This window comes from Sus scrofa, chromosome 4 (assembly GCF_000003025.6).
Source record: "Sus scrofa isolate TJ Tabasco breed Duroc chromosome 4, Sscrofa11.1, whole genome shotgun sequence".
Classification (NCBI taxonomy): Eukaryota; Metazoa; Chordata; class Mammalia; order Artiodactyla; family Suidae; genus Sus; species Sus scrofa.
Window position 1 is genome coordinate 651,877 of NC_010446.5, and position 20,498 is coordinate 672,374.

Consider the following 20,498-nt stretch of genomic DNA (forward strand, 5'->3'; position numbering starts at 1 on the left):
CTCTGGCTGCCTCTCCTCGGGAGCTGCGGCCGCTCAGACCCTTGGAACCAGCACGCCCTGCTCACTGCCTGGCTCCTCAGCTGGTGCTCCCGCCCTGTGGCTGACCCACTTCTTGCTGGGTTCTGCGGGGGCTCCAGCTTGCCACGACTCTGCTCCCTCTGCAGCTGGGCATGCTGCCAGCAGACAGCTCTGCCCTTCCAGCGGCTCAGGCCCCAAAGAGTGCAGCCTCGACCCTTCGCTTTCACTCACATCCCACGTCCCATCTGTCGCCACACCTTCAAGAATATTCGGAATGAAGCACGCGTGCCACCAGCGCCCTCCCCGGTCCGAAGCAACAGCACGCTGCCTGTGTTGCAGGCGCCCCCAACGTCAGCCGGAGCATTCCAGGGAAGACACCCATTTCTCATTAAAATACCCACAGGCTAGCTCGCCATCCTGTTCTCAGTTCTAGGCCGCCATCCATGGCCCCCAGATCTGGCCTTTTATCTCTCTGACCCTGTTCCCCCCAGCCTCCCCCTGGCATCTTCTGCTTCAGCCCCTCGGGCCTCCCCGTGGTTCCTCCAGTGCTCCAGGCCCACTCTTGTCTCTGTCCCTGCACTGGCTGATGCCTCTGCCTGGAACACTCTTCCAGGTGCACAGCTGGCCCCGGTAGCCCCCTCATCCCTTCACCTGCGACCTCCCCAGTGAGGTCCTCCAGCCCAAATCACCAGTTCCCTTCAGCCGACCTGCTCCTTCCCCTTCTGGACTATTTGCTGCTTAGCACTTATCTCTTTAAGACACTACATTAAGTTATTGGTTTGTCCTGTTTCCCTCAATTAGAATGGAAGCTTCAGGAGACCCCGCTATGGCACAACAGGATCCGTGGTGTCTCTGCAGGCCCAGCACAGTGGATTAAAGAATCGGAGATGGAACACGATGGAGGATAATGTGAAAAAAAAATAGTATGTATATGTGTAACTGGGTCACTCTTCTGTACAGCAGAACACTGGAAATCAACTCTAATACAATTTAAAAAATTTTTATAATGACTTTTGTTTTTTCCATTATAGCTGGTTTACAGTGTTCTGTCAATTTTCTGCTGTACAGCAGGGTGACCCAGTCACACATACGTTGATACATTCTTTTTTCTCACATTATCATGCTCCATCGTAAGTCACTAGACATAGTTCCCAGGGCTACACAGCAGGATCTCATTGCTTATGTGTTCCAAAGGCAATAGTTTGCATCTATAACCCCAAGCTCCCCATCCACCCACTCCCTCCCCCTCCCCCCTTGGCAACCACAAGTCTGTCCTCCATGTCCATGATTTTCTTTTCTGTGGAAGGTTTCATTTGTGCCGTATATTAGATTCCAGATTTATTTTTTAAAATAAATTAAAAAAAAAAAAAAAGGATCTGGCCGTGAGCTGTGGTGTAGGTTGCAGATGTGGCTCGGATCCCGCATTGCTGTGGCTGTTGCTGTGGTGTAAGCTGGCAGCTGTAGCTCCAATTCAACCCCTAGCCTGGGAACTTCCATATGCTGCAGGTAGTAGTGGAAAAAAAAAAAGAAATGCAAAACTCTGAAAACTATAAACATTGTTGAAAGAAATTAAAGAAGTTCTAAATAAATAGAAAATTAATGGATTGGAAGAGGTAATTAAATTATGGATTGGAAACTGCAATGTTGTAAAGATGGCTCTTCTCCCCAAGCTGATCTACAGAGTCGGTGGACTCCCTATCAGAATCCAAGCTGGCTTCTTTGTAGAAATTGAGAAGCAAATCCTAAAATTCAGGTAGAATTGCAAGGGACCCAACATTGCCAAAGCAATATTGAAAAAGAAGAAAGAAAACTCTCACCAAATTGGGTATAGAGGGAACATATGCCAGCATAATAAAAGCTACTTTTGACAAACCCACAGCCAATATAATACTTTGGCTTTTTTGTTTTGTTTTGTTTTGTTTTATTTTGTTTGTTTGTTTGTTTTGGCCTTTGGCTTTTTAGGGCCGCTCCTGCAGCATATGGAAGTTCCCAGGCTAGGAGTTGGTTCAGAGCTGGAACCACCGGTCTATGCCACAGCCACAGCAAGGCAGGAACCGAACCAAATCTTCGACATACAGCACAGCTCATGTCAATGCCGGATCCTTAACCCACTAAGCCAGGCCAGGGATGGAACCTGTGTCCTCAAGGATCCTAGACAGATTCATTTCTGCTGATCCATGACGGGAACACTCAATACAATACTCTGAAAAGCTGAAAGTTTTCCCACTAAGATCAGGAACAGAACAAGGATGCCCACTCTCACCTTCTATTCAACATAGTATTGGAAGTCCTAGCCACAGCAATCAGACAAGAAAAGGAAACAAAAGGTATCATAATTCTCGTTTTCGCTCAGTGGAAACAAATCTGACTAGTACCCATAGGGATTCAGGTTCTGTCCCCAGCCTCACTCAGTGGGTTAAGGATTTGGTGTTGCCATGAGCTGAGGTGTAGGTTGAAGATGAGGCTCATTTCACGGTTATTTTGTGGCTGTGGCATAGGCTGGTAGCTACCGCTTCCAATCAACCCCTAGACGGGAACTTCCATATGCTGTAGGTGGGAAACCCTGAAAGAAAGTAAGAAAGTAAGAAAGAAACGAAGAAAGAGAAAGAAAAGGTGTCCAAATTGGAAAGGAAGAGATAAAATTGTCATTATATGCAGACGATATGATACTATATATAGAAAACCCTAAAGACTTCACACAAAAAAACTACTAGAACTGATAAATGAATTTGGCAAGGATATAAAATTAATGTATGAAATCTGCTGCATTTCTTTTTTTTGTCTTTTTAGGGCCGCACCCACAGCATATGGAAGGGGGTCTAGGGGTCCAGTCTAGGGGTCTATTTGGAGCTGCAGTTGCCAGCCTACACCACAGCCACAGCAACTCGGGATCTGAGCTTCGTCTGTGAACTACACTGCGGCTCACAGTAATGCTGGATCCTTAACCCACTGACTGAGGCCAGGGATCGAACCTGTGTCCCTATGGATACTAGTCGGGTTTGTTACCAAAAAGCCACAATGGGAACTCCTATGGTCAACTGATTCTTGACAAGAGTGACTAGAAGATTCAATGGGGAATGAAGAATCTTTTTCACAAAAGCATGCTGGGGCAGTTCCCTTGTGGCTCAGTGGGTTAAGGATCCTGTGTTGCCACAGATGTGGCACAGGTCATTGTTGTGGCACCGGTTCTGTCCCCGGCCAGGGAAGTTTTACTTGTCTCAGGTGCAACCAAAAAAAAGTGAAGCCATTTGCAAACCATATATTTGATAAGGGACTTAAATCCAGAACACACAAATAATTCTTACAACTCAATAATAAAAGACAAACAGCTCAATTTAAAAATGGGCCCAGGAGTTCCCGTTGTGGCGCAGCAGAAATGAATCCAACTAGGAACTATGAGGTTGCAGGTTTGATCCCTGGCCTCCCTCAGTGGGTTAAGGATCAGGAGTTGCTGTGAGCTGTGGTGTAGGCCGGCAGCCTCAGCTCCGATTAGACCCCTAGCCTGGGAACCTCCATATGCTGAGGGTGTGGCCCTAAAAAGCAAAAACAAATAAAGAAATAAAAACAAACTACAGTGATATATCACTTTACATCCACCAGGATAGCTATAATCAAAAGTCAGGAGAGTTCCCTCTGCGGCATAACAGGATCAGTGGCATCTCTGGAGCACTGGGAGCTTCGGTGAAAGTTGAAACTGTGGCTCAGACCTGATCCCTGGCCCAGGGAACTCCATATGCCACAGGGTGGGAAAAAAAAAAAAGTCAGATAGTAAGTACTGGCAACTACGTGGAGAAACTGAAATGCCCATACATTGCTGGTAGTGATGTACAATTCTGGAATGTCCAGAATAAACAAACCATGAGAACAGATAGTAAATGAGTGGTGGCTTAGAGCTGAGGAGAGTTGGGTGGAGGGAGTGTGACTGCTAAAGTGTTTCTTTTTGGGGTGATGAAAGAGTTTCAAAAGTGTGGTGATGTTTATAGACATATCTGCAGATATACCAAAAAAACCCCCATTAAATCGTACACTTTAGCAACTCCCATCGTGGTACAGGGGGAATGAATCTGACTAGGAACCATGAGGTGGTGGGTTCAATCCCTGGCCTCGACCCGTGGGTTAAGGATCTGGCGTTGCCATGGCAGACGTGGCTTGGATCTGTGGCTGTGGTGTAGGCTGGCAGCTGTTGCACTGATTTGACCCCTAGCCTGGGAACCTCCATATGTGGCAGGTGTGGCCCTAGGAAAGCAAAAATAAATAAATAAATAAATAAATAGTACACTTGAAATGAGTGAATTGTAAGATATGTGAATTATATGTCAATAAAGTAATTATTTTAAAAAAGATTCATTGATGTCATAGGCATTTAGGGTTGCAGCAAAGACACATTCATAGTTCACAAACCAATTACGTGCATCCTTGGATGGCAGTGCATTTTTATGCAGGTGCAGAACACAGGAGAGTGCATCCACTGCTCAGGGCCAAGACTGTGGTGGCCTCAGTCATGTACAGTGTCCATGGGTCTTTGACCCATTAGGGTCACTACTGAGAATATCAGGAGCAAGCTTGCTGTGAGATGGGGACACCAGTTTGCAAAGCACTAGTAATACTTATGACAGGATATCAGGTGTGAACAATAGGATTCTGAGCCAACAGGAGCCCAGAGTCAAGCCTCTGTTTAAAAGATTCCAGTCCCTTGGGAGTTCCCTGGTGGCTCAGCAGGGTGTCACTGCTGTGGCTTGGGTCACTGCTGTGGCATGCAGGTCCAATTCCTGGCCAGGGAACTTTTGTATGATGTGGACAAAACAAACAAGATTCCAGTCCCAATGCAGAAATGTACAAGTGATTGTTTTAACCCTATTTTACATACATAAAAACATAACTTTTTTTTTGGCTGTCCCATGGCATATGGAGTTCCCGGGGTGGGGGTGGGGAATGGAATCCAAGTCACACTTGGGACCCACTTTAGCAGTTGTGGCAACGCGGACTGCTAACCCTCTGAGCCAGACCAGGGATCCAACCCAAATCCTCACAGACACAACTGTCGGGTCCTTAATCCCCTGAGCCATAACGGGAACTCCCTCATTAACTGAACTTTTGATTTCTCCTCCAACCTGCTCCTTGAATGGGCAGCTCCATTCTTCCTGCCGCGGACTTCGGACACCTACCCTCAGCTCTCCCGCCCTTCGTCGCGTTGGTAACCACGAGGCCGTCCCACAGCCCACGGCGCGGCAGCGCCCACGCACCATCTCCCTGGCTCCTCCTTGGGCTCTGGGTTGCAGCGGCCTCTAGGCCTTGGATCCTTCCTCCCAAGCGAGGACGTTGGCCCCGCGAGGACCAGCCCCCGGTGAAGAGCAGGTAGCCCGGGCCCTCAGGCGGTCAAGGTCGGCTGGACCACTGACACCCGGGTCCACGTGAGGACTGAGGCGCGGACAGTGATTTTGCCAGGAGTCAAGGCGGGGCCCTGTGGGGGCGGAGCCAGTTACCCCGGCTGCCCCCGGTGGGCGGGGCCTGTGGGCGGAGCCAGTTACCCCGGCTGCCCCGGTGGGCGGGGCCTGTGGGCGGAGCCAGTTACCCCGGCTGCCCCGGTGGGCGGGGCGTGTGGGGGCAGTTACTCCGCGCTGCCCCGAGCGGCAGGGCCTGGGGAGGGTCTGGGCGGGAAGCCCCTGCGCGAAGCTTGACTCAAGCCGGAGAGGCCGGAGAGGTCGGAGAGGTAAGGTGGCTAGAACTGAGGGTTCTAAGCACAGGAAGGGTGAATGATGGTGGGATGGTTACAGGTCCTGAGGAGGCGCGGGCCCTGAGGGGAGATGGGGTCCTGAGAGGGGTTGTGGTTCCGAGTGCAGGCAGTTTCTGTGGGGGTCAAGGGTCCTATGAGGAGGGCAGATCCTGAGGGAGCGGGTTCTGAGGGGGCGGGGTCTGAGAGGGGAAAGGGTCTGAGGGGAAGGGGTCTGAGGGGACGGGGTCTGAAGGGACGGGGTCTGAGAGGGGAAAGGGTCTGAGGGGAAGGGGTCTGAGGGGGGACGGGGTCTGAGGGGCGGGGTCTGAGGGGGACGGGGTCTGAGGGGAAGGGGTCTGAGAGGGGAAAGGGTCTGAGGGGAAGGGGTCTGAGGGGAAGGGGTCTGAGGGGAAAGGGTCTGAGGGGAAGGGGTCTGAGGGGAAGGGGTCTGAGGGGGGACGGGGTCTGAGGGGGGCGGGGTCTGAGGGGCGGGGTCTGAGGGGGACGGGGTCTGAAGGGACGGGGTCTGAGGGGCGGGGTCTGAGGGGGACAGGGTCTGAGGGGAAGGGGTCTGAGGGGGGCGGGGTCTGAGGGGAAGGGGTCTGAGGGGGGACGGGGTCTGAGGGGGGCGGAGTCTGAAGGGGCGGGGTCTGACGGGGCGGGGTCTGAGGGGGGACGGGGTCTGAGGGGAAGGGGTCTGAGGGGGGCGGGGTCTGAGGGGAAGGGGTCTGAGAGGAAGGGGTCTGAGAGGGGAAAGGGTCTGAGGGGAAGGGGTCTGAGGGGGACGGGGTCTGTGGGGGCGGGGTCTGAGGGGGACGGGGTCTGAGGGGAAGGGGTCTGAGGGGGGCGGGGTCTGAGGGGAAGGGGTCTGAGAGGAAGGGGTCTGAGGGGCGGGGTCTGAGGGGGGACGGGGTCTGAGGGGAAGGGGTCTGAGGGGGGCGGGGTCTGAGGGGGGCGGAGTCTGAAGGGGCGGGGTCTGACGGGGCGGGGTCTGAGGGGGGCGGGGTCTGAGGGGAAGGGGTCTGAGGGGAAGGGGCCTGAGGGGGCGGAGTCTGGGGGGACGGGGTCTGAGGGGGCGGGGTCTGAAGGTGATGGGGTCCTGCCGGAGGGGGTGGCGTTTCGGGGGGGGGGGGTTGCAGTTTCTGAGGAAGGTCAGGGGTCCTAAGCGGAAGCTGAGTCCTGCGGGAGGGCTGCGGTCCCAGGAGGGGTGGATCCGCAGGGCTCCGGTCAGTCCTGGGGCTGGAGTGTAGGGTCAGGGCTGGGGGTGGGGTGGGGTAGGGTTGGGCCTGAGGTGAGAGGTCGGGTCCTGGGGAGGAACCTGAGGGGAACAGGCCTTGGGGGCGATGGAGGCTCCGGGATTGGTGGGAGGGGCGGGGAGGTTGTGGGGAGCAGGGCTGGAGAAAGGCTGCTCCCTGCCTGAGAAAGCTTCCACCAGCAGCCTGCAGCCCCCAAGAGAAGAGAGCGGGCAGCAGGGGAGGGCGTCTGGGAAGGCTGGGGCTTGGGTGAGGAAGGAGTGGGGAGTTGGGGGGGCGCCCAGAAAGAAGAGCCGCGGAAGCCCTCCAGGCCCTGCCCTGACAGCCTGACAGCCGCCTGTCCTGTCCTGACTACCTCTGTGGGGAGGCCCTGGTCTGGCCAGCGCCGGCAGGAGCCGGTTTGGGGGGCAGTCCCTGTTCCAGTGACTTGGGCGCTCAGGGCAGCCCTCTTTTCCTCTCTGCTCCAGCAGCCCTGACTCCCCGGCCATCTTCTTTTTGCGGAGCCCTCCCAGCACAGAGCTCTGAGGGGGCAGGAGGCCCTGCAGTCCTGATCCCATCCGGGCTCCACCTCCCACCTGCCAGGGCCCCACCCGCTTGGCCCACAGCCAGTGTCTACTCAGATTACCCGCTCTGGCCACAAAATTGTACCTTCTGCCTTGCTTGGAAGACCACCACCAGCCTCTCTAGATCTCTGGAACACTGGCCTCTATTTTCTTCTCATCTGACAGCCCGCGTCCCTCTGAGATGTGCCCAAACTTGCTGAGTGGTCCTTAGCTCTGTCTGCCTGCCCCCACCTCCGCCCTGCCCCCCAAATGCTGCTGGAGAAAGTCGTGGCCGCTGCCTTTATAATGCATACATGCCGGTGCCTTTGGGGCCTGTTACACATCTCCCAGGTTCCCCTCTGCTCCTTCTGTTTCAGACCTTCTCCATCTCTCTCTCCCTCCCCTTGCTCTCCGAGGACATTTTACCCAGGAAACTGAAGCCACAGTTCTGAGGTTTCTTTAGCTTCCCTCCTGGCATTCTCACTCCCCCTTCCCCTTCTCCTTCCTTTCCCACCCAGTGGAAAAGCTGTTCTTCCTTCAGTCAAGGCAGCCTCTGCTCCGTAAAGTAACCCTGTTCTCTCTCACAGCTTCCAGTATCTCTGTTGGCTCCTTCCCTTTACATATAAATCTCAGAAAGAAGCTGTGGCCTGCCTGCCCCTCCTCAGCTACTCCTCCCACCCTCCAGCCCCACTTCGGGAACTAAGTGTCAACCGTCTCCTCCCTCCGCTTTCTCACTCACTCTTGACCTCGGTCAAGCTTGGGTCAAAACCCCTCTAACCAAGGTTAACAGCGCCAAGTCATTAGCACTTTTCTTGCTTGATCTCTCAGGCAGCCTTTATTTTGTCGCTTGGCTTCTGTGACACTATGCTTTCGCCAGCTTCTCTACCTGTCCCTACTAAAGACTTGTCCTTGGTCTCGTCTCACTGTACTCTCTTCCCAGGTAGCACCACCCCCTCCTGTGGCTTCAGTTGTCAGTCACTCTGGGTCTTTTCCTTCTAGCCCCGGCCTCTCCTTTGAACCCCAGGCCACTGCTTCCTGGATGTTCCCTGTGGATGTCATGAGAAAGTCTTAGAGTCAGTTGGTCTAAAATACAACTTATTCTCTTCCTCCAAGACTGAACTTCCTTCTCCCAGGCTCACCCTGGGCAAGGGCACAAATGGAGGCTTACACGAGACATGTCACTGCAGTTAAAAGTTATCACTCAAGCTAACACACTGTTAAATTACGTTCTATTTGCTTACCTAAAAAATAAATCTTTGTAACAACCTGGAAGGTTGGGTTTGGCTTGAGGATCAAATATAACCCTCATCCTACGCCCCTTCTCTTTCCTGCCTGGGCTCCATCCTGCACCGTGAGGGGCCTGGCACACATGTTTGTGGACACCCACGAGCCCAAGCTGCATATCCTGTGTTCCTCCGAAGCTGGGAAGGACCAGAGCTCCAGACCGGAGGGCTTAGGAGGTGGTGCTGTGAGCACAAGAGTGCAAGGGGGAGAGAGAGAGAGGTGGGCCCAGGAAGAGGAATCAAGGTTGAGTTCAGGAGAGCGGATTGAGATGAAGAGCCTGACTGCGTGAGGAAGGCGAGTCACAAGCAACAGGCCGGGGGACAGGCAGGGAAGGCAGGGACCGGATGAAGGTCCTCTGAGGCAACTCCAGGGATCTGTCTTGGCAGGCCTGTGGTTTCCGGAGGTGGCGGCGCCCCCCTCCCCACCGTGGCCAGAAGGTATCTGTCGCTCTGGGTGGCAGACATGTTCTGGCCTCTCTTTCCTCCCTCCCATCCAAGCCGTTGGTTTTCTCACTAAGTAGCTTGAAACAGTCTCTCTGCGCCGCCAGGTTACACCGTCATCCCCCGCGCGCGTGACCCAAGAGCCTCGGTCTAATCCATTTCCCTGCCTCAGTCTTGTCGCCCTTCCCCCATTTCCCCACAGCAGCTGGAATGGTTTTTCTGAAGCAAGACTTTCCAACGTGATTACTCCCTGTCGGAAACCACTGGTGCCTGCTTATTGCGTTTTTTGGGGGCAGGGGGAGGTCTTTTTAGGGCCAAACCCTTAGCATTTGGCGGTTCCCAGGCTAGAGGTCTCATCGGAGCTGTACCCTCCGGCCTACACCACAGCCACAGCAACGCCAGATCCGAGCCATGGCTGGGACCTACACCGCAGATCACGGCAATGCCGGATCCTTAACCCACTGAGCGAGGCCAGGGATCGAACCTGTGTCCTCATGGATGCTGGTCAGATTCGTTTCCACTGAGCCAGGATGGGCACTCCCTGCTCATTGCTTTTAGGAGCAAGTCAAGCCCCTGAGCATGTCCTTCATGGTCCCTGACAACTTGACCCCTGCTGACCTCCAGCTGCAATATTCACTCTCACTGGCCCCGACACACACTACTCTCCCCAGCTCCCCACATATACACTCACGAAAACAAACGTTACACACACCCTCACATCACCCCCCACACTAGCACACACAGCAGAAACACACTCCAGTACCCACATATTACACACTCATGTATCACACATGAAAACATACATTCACAAGTGTACTTACACACATACTATGGCAACACTATTCTATCACACTATACTATTACTCACATATTACACACAACTCACAAGGCACTCACACACGCATACCACACATTGACAACCCCCCCACACCCACCCCTTTTCTCACACTCACGACACACTCTCAAGGCACATGTGTTACACACTCTAGTCACTTACCCAGTTGTATCACATGTCCATGCATCTACCACACAACCCACACATGCACGTTGTACTATACACTCCTGGGTCACGAACTTTTACACACCACATTCACACTCACACACACCCCCCGTACTCCACACCCACACACTCTCACACACACACAGCACACTAATATACACCCCCCAGGCTTTAACCACACAGATCTATTTCTCATTCCTGCAGCTCCCAGGCCCAGGCCTTTGCACGAGCTGTCCCTCCTCCTAGAATACCCCTTTCCCCCTTTGCGGCCAGTGTCTGGCTCAGCTCCAGAAAACCTCTCCTAACCCCCTAAGCTTGACCCTCCAGGGTTGGAAAAGCATAAGTGGTCCAAGGATTCTCTTAAGAATCAACCCTGGAGTTCCCTCTGTGACTCAGCGGTTAACCAACCCGACTAGGATCCAGGAGGACGTGGGTCCGATTCTTGGCCTCGCTAAGGGGTTTAAGGATCCCGAGTTGCTGTGGCTGTGGTGTAGGCTGGCAGCTGTAGCTCCGATTCGACCCCTAGCCTGGGAACCTCCATATCCCGCTGGTGTGGCCCTAAAAAGACCAAAGGAAAAAAAAAAAAGAATCAGCCATAAAAGGCGAAGGCTTGCTTGGTTAGCTTGGGGTAGGAAACCACAGTCCAGTTTCTTAAACGGTAACATTTCCTAAGTGTTTTACCTCCCCTAGCACTTGACTTTTGTCACTCTGTCTGTCATCTCAGAGTCATTGGTGATGTATCTTTTCAAGGAGAGGGGCCTTTGTGCTTGCGATCAGGAAGGGACGACTGTGAAGGCCAGTGCCACGCCCTAGCCAGGCTGGGTGGCAGGAAACTCTCTGGGCAGAGAGCGGGGAGGCAGCTTTCCAGCGTAAAGGGAACTTCGAGGTGGAATTAGGACTGTGGGGAAGGAGCACAAGCCTGAGAGGGTTTCGTGTCCTGGTGGAAAGGTCAGGTTCTTAATCAGAAGCAGGTGCAGCTTAGAGTGAGCTAAGTTCCAGGGACTCCTTGGGGGCAGCGCCACTTGTAGGACGGCCAAAGCCCCTGGTGGGCAGGCTGGCTGAGGGGGCGGGGGGGGATGACCCAGCCAAAGGTGCTCTTGGGACTCAGAAAGAAGAGGGTCCTCCGTCCCAAATGCCATGCAGAGGCTGAGAAGCACGTGGCACCTAGGAAGCCACCCGGGACCTTTCTAGACAGCAGTGTCCAGGTGGACTGCGGAGCTCTAGAGGCTCAGGTGGCAGAGACGGAGAAAGAGCAGAGTCCTCTTTTCTGGGAAGGACTCTGAAGAGCGGGGGCAGGCGAGGCTGGGTCGCCTCAGGGGTGTGTGGGCTCGAAGCCTGCACGGAGAGGGCCCCCCGGAAAGCGGGCACACAGCCTTCTGCAGGAGGGAAGGCCACTGCGGAGTGGGGGAGGGATGCGAGTGGAACAAAGGCGGAGGCATTGCATCCATTCACCTTCACCCTGTGACAGCCACTGACTCGTCACCACACTCTGGGACCTTGTGACCCTTGGAATTCGCCCTCTGATATCTTCGGTGCCCGCCACGTGCCCTGTTCCTGCCACACACTCAGCGGTGCGGCCCCTCAGGCCTCCTGGCCCGGTCCTTCCGCTCCAGGCCTGACCCCAAAGACCGTCCCTTCCACTGCTTTCTGCAACACCTGTCACTTCTTTGTCCTTCTTCTGTCTCCCCCTGCTCTGTAAACCCCTGCAGCCCAGGGCTCTGTCACACGCCAATGATTTCAAACCTTACACTTCAGTCCCGGTTTGAGACTCGGGCTGTCAGCTGCCTGGTGGCCTCCTGAGCCGGGGGGGCGGGGGGGGGGAAGAGGGGAGCTGAGGGTGAGCGCCGCCGCCGCAATGGCCCCAGAGCTGCTTGGAAGGTCACCTGAGGGGAGCGGCGTGGGCAGGGGGTGCCACCATCGTGGTGGGGGAACGGGACAGGAGCCTAGTTTGCCCTTTGTCCCGCGTCCTCGCCCTCCCCTTGCCCTTGCGCCCGCGGGGGTGGCTGGCTGCCCCCCTCGCTCTACCATTCCCAAGACCCCAGCACACAGAGCCCCTCCTCTTGGGGGCAGTCTCACCCTTCCCTCCCGCTTCTCTCCAGCTCAGGCGGCTTGCAGTTACCCTGGTGTGGAGGAGGGCCGGCTGCCACCTCGCCAAGCCCGCTGCTGAAGCCGCTGATGGCCAGGCCGCCCGCCTGCGTCTTGATTGCCGACTTGAGCTCGTGATTCTCCCGAATGAGCCGCACCAGCTTCTTCAGTTCCTCATTTTCCCTCACCAGCCTCTCGATCTGATGCCGAAGCCCCTCATAATTGGTGAGTAGAGACATGCCCCAGGGCAGCGGGAAGGGAGCAGCCCGTGGGAGGCCGCTGCACCTGGAGGCTGCCCAGGGCCCCCGGCCTTGCCCGGGCGGGAGGAGGGCAGCAGAGTTTGCAGGTGCAGGGCCGGCCCAGGGGCCCTGGGTATTGTGAGGTCAGCGGCTGCGCCCTCTCTGCTCTCTGGGCCTCCAGGCCTATGCACAGCCCTGCTTTGGCCTGGCCTCTACCAACCCTTCTAGGTCCAGCCAGCTTCCCTCTCAAGAGGTCTCCTCCGTGAAGCTCCCTAGTCGCTGCCCTCTAGGCTCCCCCCGCGGTCGTGTCCTCTGTCATAGCGCTTACCTGGCTCTGCGCAGTCAGCCCTTTAACGCTCTTTCACTCACTGCATATTGAGGGCGAGGACTGGGCCATGGCCAGCATCCAGCAGACGGGCCTGTGCAGGGTAGGCAGGTACCCGGGAAATAGCTGTTGCATAAACACTCATCACGTTCTTTCCTGGAGAAGGGGCCCTTTCCTTGGGTCTTGGGCACACCTGGATTTAGCCTGTCGGCCTTCCCCTTGAGGCCCTTTTATCTTGGACCCTGGAACACTGGGCTGTGCTTCCTTCCGACCCCAGGGCTCAGAGCCTTCTCTGACCTCTGGGCCAGGGACTTCCTTGTCCAAGCAGTTGGCCCCTTTTAGCTTGGCGTTTCCATTTCTGATGACTCAGGTTCCCCTGTTCCAAACTCCCCAGTGGTGCCCCCTCTGTGCCCACCATTCTCTGTCCTTGAGTTTTTCTAACTGCAGTCCTTTAAGGACCCAAGGCTGCAATCTTGGTTCCAAGAACTCAGATCTCTGAGTCCTTAATTGCACTCCCCTTCCACCTTTTTTTTTTTTTTTTTTTTTTGCTACACCTGTGGGATGTGGAAATTCTGGGTCAGGGCTCTAATTCATGCCACAGCAGTGACAATGCTGGATCCTTAACTGCTAGGCTACCAGGGAACTCTGCACTCCTCTCTCTCTCTTTTTTGTCTTTTTGCCTTTTTCCTGGGGCCGCACCTGCGGCATATGGAGGTTCCCAGGCTAGGGGTCTAATCGGAGCTACACTTGCCAGCCTATGCCATGGCAACAGCAACGCCGGATCCTTAACCCACTGAGCAAGGGCAGGGATTGAACCCGAAACCTCATGGTTCCTAGTGGGATTCGTTAACCACTGCGCCACGATGGGACCTCCCGCACTCCTCTCTTTTTAGAGCTGTCCACACAGAGAAATTTTCAGGCCTGACCTTGGGAGTCAAGTGAGGCCACGTCCTGGTGACCTCCCCTGGCTCTCTGGGCGTCAGCTCTAGAACAGCACAGGATGGTGAGTTTCTGCTGTAAGCCAGAGGGCACACTCCAGGCGGGAGGATGGGGTGAGGACGGAGCTGAAGGTCAGCCAGGGTGGGGGTCAGCCTGAGTGAGCATTCTCTCTGGACCTCACAATGGGGGGCTCCCCGTGGACGCCGCCGCAGGCTGCAGGCCCGGCTGCAACGCTCTGGCCTGGGGGCAGGGCCGAGATTTCTCAGCGGAGCGGATCCCCTCTCCGCACCTCTGCTCTCAAGAGACCGTCTCTGCTGGGCTTTGCTCAGCATGGGGAACCCGGCTCGCCACGGCCCCCTCGGTCCGCGTCCACGTCCAGTCCCCCCCGTCTGCCGGCCCTTGGGCGATGCCTTCCTTGCCGTCTGCGATGGTTACCATGGCTGTGTCAGCCTGCTTGGGCTCTGGTGCCCAGGTGTTCGGTCACACACTAGCTTGGTCACGGCTCTGAAGGCGGACTTCACGGAACGCGGATCGTCCACCGTCCCATCGCGGGCTTTGTATGCGATTGTTTAACGGCGGCATTAAGAATAGAAAGGAAGACGCAGGGGTGCCTCCACACCGCCCTAAAAATTCTGCCTGGGTTTCTGGCCTGCTGGCCCACTCTGCAGCCTTCCAACTTGCCAGTCCTCACAACTGTACGAGCCAGTTCCTAAAATACACCTCTCACACAGAAGGGCTCTGATGCGCCATCTGTATTCCCCTTGGTACCAGTGCTGCTGCTTTCCTCCAAGTGTGTGTGTGTGTGTGTGCGTGTGTGTGTGTGTGTGTGTGTGTGTGTATGGGGGGAGGGGGGAGAGAGAGAGAAAGAAGGAGAGAGAGAGGGAGGGAGAGAGAGAGGGAGAGGGAGGGAGAGAAGGCCCACAGAGACGTTCTCTTGAGAGCAGCGGCCTTCCCTGAGGCAGCGGTGGTTGGGGGTACGAAGGGGGAGTCCCGGTGGGAGAAGCGCCCCCCAACGAGCCCGTGCAGAAGCTGTGGGGACAGCGTGTTCCCCTGAGAGAGCCGAGAGGGTGACGGAGGGCAGGCCAGAGGGCCGGGGCTGGGCCCCAAGGGCTTAGAGGAGGGGCCCCTGAGCCAGTGCAGGCTGGAGGCCACTCGGGTGGTCCAGGCCCGCCCAGGGCGCCTTGGAGGAGGAGAGAGGGGCAGAGCTGAGAAGGGCTTAGCGGGCACTGGGTGGACTGGGCCTGGGCCTGGGCAAGAGCGGGACAGCCTCACAGTCGCTGGCGTGGGTCTGCAGCTGCTGGTCATGCCAGCCCAGCAGGGAGGAAGACCTGGTTTAGAGCGAAGATCCTGAGCCAGGTTCGGAGGCAGCCGAAGCCTCACGGGGGTCCTGTCAAGGGGGCGGGGGCTACTGCTCGCGTCCCGGGGGAGAAGCCGCTGTGTGTGCTGGAGAGAGATGTTTTGGAGGCATCCGCTTCCAGATGCACACGGAGCCACGGGAGTGGGCAAGGTCACCCAGGGGTCCGTCAGTAGTGACAGATAGCAGGCTTTAGGCCTGCTGTGCCTTGAAGAGCAGGACAAGCCTGCAGAGAACCTAGTGTGGAAAGGCCACGGGGACACAGGGAGGAGGCCTGAGAGGCTGGGCTGCTGCAGGGGACGGCGGGCCCAAGCGTGCATCTGCTTCGGGACTTAGCGAGGAGTTTGGGTGGAGTGACTTGGCCACCGCCAGATTCGAGAGTCCGGGACGACAGTGGGCGGAGATGGGGGGCACACGCAGCTCCTCCCAGCCCCATCCTGGTTGCAGGTCGCTGCGCCTCTGCTGTGTGCAGCTTCTCCGCAGCATGCAGTAGGGGTCCTCTAAGCCCTCGGCTCCCCCAGACTGCTGAGCTGCAGCCCCCCTGCTCCTTTGCGCGTCCTCACCTTCTCCAGGCTGCATTCGCCCTCTCGACTCTCATTTTCCCTTCGTCCTAATCTTCCTCCCCCCTTTCCGCTGTCACACCTGCAGACCAGTGCTACTTGTCGCCCACGTGAGCGGGGTCTGAGTTCGGGTTAGAGAGCAGCACAGCGTGGAGAGCGAGGGCGTCACCCAGAATCGATCCACGCCGATGTGGATCGTGTGTGTTGGGACAAGTCTGGGACACGCGAGCTGCTGGGCCACACTTCACCGTCTTCTGTCTGAGCTCCCAGGCAGGGTCCCTGGGGAAGGTCCTCGGCCCTGCTACAGGGCAGTCAAGCCTGCAGGAGCGACAGGAACGTCCTAGCATCCCCTCGGGGTTGGCTCTTCTCCTGCGCTCAGCGGGAATTCACGGTGAATAAACACGCAGTGTTTTCCCACTTGCTTTTGCTGAGTCAGGTCCCCCCCACTCTGGTCTCGGGTCGCTGGCTCTTGCGCAGTTTGTCCCCGCTCAGATTTAGATGCAGCTCAGCAGGCCAGCTTGGCAGGCCTTCGGGGACCTTTGCTCCCCTCTTGGCGTGGGCTTCTTTGTAGGTTTCACACACTTTCTCCTCAAGCCGTCTTCTCAAGGCACCACGTTGCTGAAGAGCGGGGACCTTTCCCCCGGAGTCCTCACACCTCCCTTTACTTCCTGTCCCAGTCCGGACAGGAGCCGACCTGCAAGGGGCCAGGGCTCGTTCTAGCAGCACTGGCCATGGGATCAGTTCAGTCCTGCCTGTGGTGGCCCGTTCTACCCTCAGGCTCTGCCCGCTCGCAGTCGTATCCTGGTGCTGACAAGGAGGGCTTCGCCCGGTCTGCGCTCCCACGGAATCAGCTGGCACTTGACTAACAGTCCTGACACCCTCCATCCCAGCCAGGTGGTACAGATGCCTCCTCCCACCAGTGAGGCACCGAGGCACAGCCATGCCAAATGCCTGGGCTCTCCAGGCCCCCAGGACCAGCCCACCTTCTTTTCGTCCACGTCCACAGTGACCTGAGCCACAGCAGGGACAACGCCAGATCTTTAATAACTGGGTGACCAGGGAACTCCCAGGACCAGCCCATTTTTCCTACATGTTCCCAGCTGCCAAGGTCGGGGCTTGGGGCAGGCAGCCTAGTCTGCGGCCTGCTCTTCCTGCCTCCAGCCTCACCCCTTCTGCTGCAGCTCTATCTGCGCAGTTACTAAAGGCTTTTTCTGACCCCGCAGTGCATCTGGGCTCTGCTCGGAGGGAAGACTCGGGGTGATGAAGCCCCAGGGAGGACCAGGGTCACAGCACACTCTGGTCCGCGTCCCAGAGCCCAGCATGGGCCCTGGCACACAGGAGGTGCTCAATATATGTAGGAACACATTTTTACTCAAACTTCTCTTTTTTCTAAACGAATTCCCGCCAGGAAGCTGGAGAAGATGTGTCGGCTAGCAGTAGAAACAGGCCAGGTGCCAGTCAGCCTTCTGGGTTTTGGAAGGAGCCAGGTGTCCCCTCGCTGGGTCCGGAGGACCGTGGAGGACAGGTGGCCCTAGGAGGAGCAAGGGCATCTGCTCCAGCCGGGGCGCTGCCAGCCGGAGTTGGGAAGAGGGGCCTCGGAGGAAAGACTCCTCAGGTCTTGGCTAGAGGCAGAGTGTTCTGGGGGGGGGGGCTCGGTCGCCAGGGCTCCTTCCGTCACGACCCACGAAGGGCTCAGGGACTGGGGGCCTTGGCACCGGCTTCAGGTTGGTAGCAGGGCCCTCTCTGCTTTCGGCAGAGCATTATTTGGAGGGCAGCCAGGAAGAAAGCGGGGCAGCCCAAGAGAGGGGAGTGGGCCGAGGGCCCAGCGAGTGTGCGGGTGGGGTTCCAGACCCTCAGACGCCAAAGGCCCAGCTTCAGACCCGTGTTGACCTGCCCCAGCCCTGACCCACAGTTGGTTCCCGCTCCTGCCTCAGGCCTCAGCTTGTGGGCCTCACTGGGGGGTCTCCCTTCAGCAGCCGCAGCGTGGTTCCCTGTCTCGCTTCCCGCGGGACTGCCTGGCCTGGGCAGCCCCACCCTCTGTGCCCCCGTCCGTCCGGTGCGGCACGAACACGTCTCTCCACCGTTGTTGTGCGGCTTAGATGAGGCAGTGGGTGTGCAGTGGTGAGGGCCGTGTCGGGCACAGAGAAGAGCTAAGTGCATTTTCTCATCAGCCCAGAGACCTTGAGAGCCTGCCAGGCGCCAGGCCCCACCTCGGGGACACAGGGAGCAAGCAAGGAAGCTCTGCTCTCTCGGCTCCGTTTTTACGGCCCTGGAGGCTTCAGGGGCCGTTCGAGGACTGGAGGGCGTTCGCAAGGTCTGAGGACGGGGAGACAAGCGGGTTGGGGGGTCTGGGATCAGACAGGCCTGAGCAAGACTGGCGCTGCCAGTTTTGGCCGGATGACGGAGGGCAGCGTGACCCTCCGAGGTCCCTCCTCGGTGGAGGTGATGCTGCACTCACGTGGCCACGGCAACGACAGTGCATCTGGCCAGTTGCTCCACAGTAGGCATCGACCCACCAGTGCGGGGAGCACAGCCCAGGCCTGCTGCCTCGGGGCTGACCTTCTGGCGGGATGCCAGGCGGGCGGGTGACGGCTAAAAGGATGACGAGGGGAGCGGAGGGTGACAAGCGGAAAGGGAGAGCCAGAGGAGGTGATGCCCTGGAGGAGAGTCGGAGGGCCTCCCGGACGAGGCAGCAGCGCCTGGGAGGAGACCCGAAGAGGGGTGGGCAAGAAACGCGGATGTTTAGCGGCAGAGCCTTCTAGACGAGGGGACAGCCAGGGCAAAGGCACAGGAGCGGCCTCGGTGCACTTTTGAGACCGTCAGGGAGGCCTGTGAGGTGGAGGGAGTGAGGCACGAAGAGAGAGGCCGCGGGCAGCTCGGGTCCGCAGGCCGAGGGGCCTTTCTGAGGCAGGCCGCGCACCGCACGCCCCCTTCTTCCGCACGCGTCTCGGTGAGCCGGGCGCTCTGCCCACCCCACGCGCCATGCCAGCCCGCCCGCTCCCGCCGTGTCTCAAAAAGTCTGGAGACTTTGAAAATGTATCACTGATGAAGTTTTTGAATATTGTGCCTTGACCCCATTTTTGTCGAAAGTTTTGGGCTTTTATTGTGCGGATCGGACCCAGCTGACCTGCCCCTTGCCTCTGGTGGGCGTTTAACCTCCACTCCTCGTCTGTGAACCCGCGCTCAGGCATCTGGTCATCTGCCCACGCAGCAGCCAGGGACGCGGGCATGTCCTGCTGTGTGTAGATGCCGCACGCGCTGTGGACGAGACAGGGGTGCCTGCAAGGGTACAGAGGTGTTAGAGCAGGTGGCGGGATGGGGGGCAGGGTGGACCGCAGGCCTTCAGAGGGGACATAATGGCTGAGAGCCGGGGATGCAGGGCACAGCAAGGGGCCTGGGGCCGACCCAGAGGGCCGCGTGGAAGAAGAGCCCGGAGGCTGTGGGGCAGGACGGCAGAAGCAGGTGGGGGAGGCTGGCGGGCACACAGGGCTGCACGTAGGCCATGCGTGGAGGAGGCTTGGGGGGTGTGGGGAAGGTGTGACCATGGGCAGGGCTGGTGAGCAGGGCTGCCTGGTCACACTGAGGCCACCTTACCCTGTGACTGTCCTCCCGGCCTTGGACTGCCTCAGGATAGGCTGGAGAGGGTCAGCCCGAGGGGGCTACGACAAGGCGTGAAGGCTGAGGACACATGGCCTGGAGCAGGTCCCGTGCACCTGGGGGAGGGGGCTGGCGGGAGGGCTCGTCCCTCGCGTCTGTGGGCGGAGTGGCAAGGGCCTGGGCGGAAGGCGGAAGGAAGGGCACGGTGAGGCCTGGACCTCGGTGCCGGGGAGGGGAGGGCTCGGTGCCATCCCTCTGTGGGTCTGGTCCGGTCCACCCCCAGAGCGCATGGCCAAGGGTGAGCCCACGGGTCAGGAAGTGAGCTTGCTGGGGGCAGTGGCTGAGCGGCAGGTGGGGGCTGGCGAGGGCTGGGTGCAGGCTGACGTGGGCGTGGAGGCTGGGGAGAAGGAGGGAAAGAAGGAGCGAGACCTTTCAGGAAGCACGGCCCAGGGCGCTGGGCGGGCGAGGGAGGAGGGGAGTCGGACGACAGACCCTTAGAGACCATGTTAGAAACGGCAGATTCAGAGCGGGTGAGACAGGGTGCGGTCAGCAGGGAGGCACTCAGTAAGGTGGGGCACACAGATCAACAGACAGCGACCACACGGTGGGCGAGGGCTTTGCTGGGCAAAGGGCACCTAGCCCTAGCTGGGGCCAGGGGTCCAGGGGCACAACTTCTGAAGAGGAGCCAGTGCCCTCGAGGGATGTTCGGCAGAGGGGGCACTTCAAGGACCCGGAGTGAGTTTGGTGTAGCTGGAGTGTGCAGGGGAGGGGCAAGCAAGAGGGGTGGCGTGTCACGCAGGGCCTTGAGGGCTGTCAGCGAGCGTGGACATTACCCTGGGCGGTGGGTGGTGGGGCAGCCGATGCTTGTCACCCAAGGGCTGGAAGTGTGTGTGGGGGGGGCTTTTCGGCTGTCACTGGACCGGAGGTGTCATTCCCCCACGTGGTGCTGGGCAGCCCAGCACATTTGTCCTGCCCAAGTGTGGGAATGTCCCTCCTGAGAAACACTCTTCAATGGGCAGCCAACAAAGAATGTTTTCGTTTCCAAACGTCTTTTTAAAATCTTATTAATTTAAAATTTTGTTACCTTGGAGTTCCCATTGTGGCTCAGTGGTTAATGAATCATCCGACTAGGAACTATGAGGTTGCAGA

At 57.6% G+C, this 20,498-nt stretch overlaps 1 protein-coding gene across 1 annotated transcript in view; it reads right to left on the reverse strand.

Annotated features, from left to right (window-relative positions):
• SPATC1 (spermatogenesis and centriole associated 1) overlaps positions 1–13,454 on the reverse strand; it is a 22,369-nt gene extending 8,915 nt beyond the window's left edge. The window contains 1 exon segment of the mRNA XM_021090548.1: positions 12,364–13,454. Coding sequence (XP_020946207.1) covers positions 12,364–12,574 — 211 coding nt within the window. The 5' untranslated portion in view covers positions 12,575–13,454.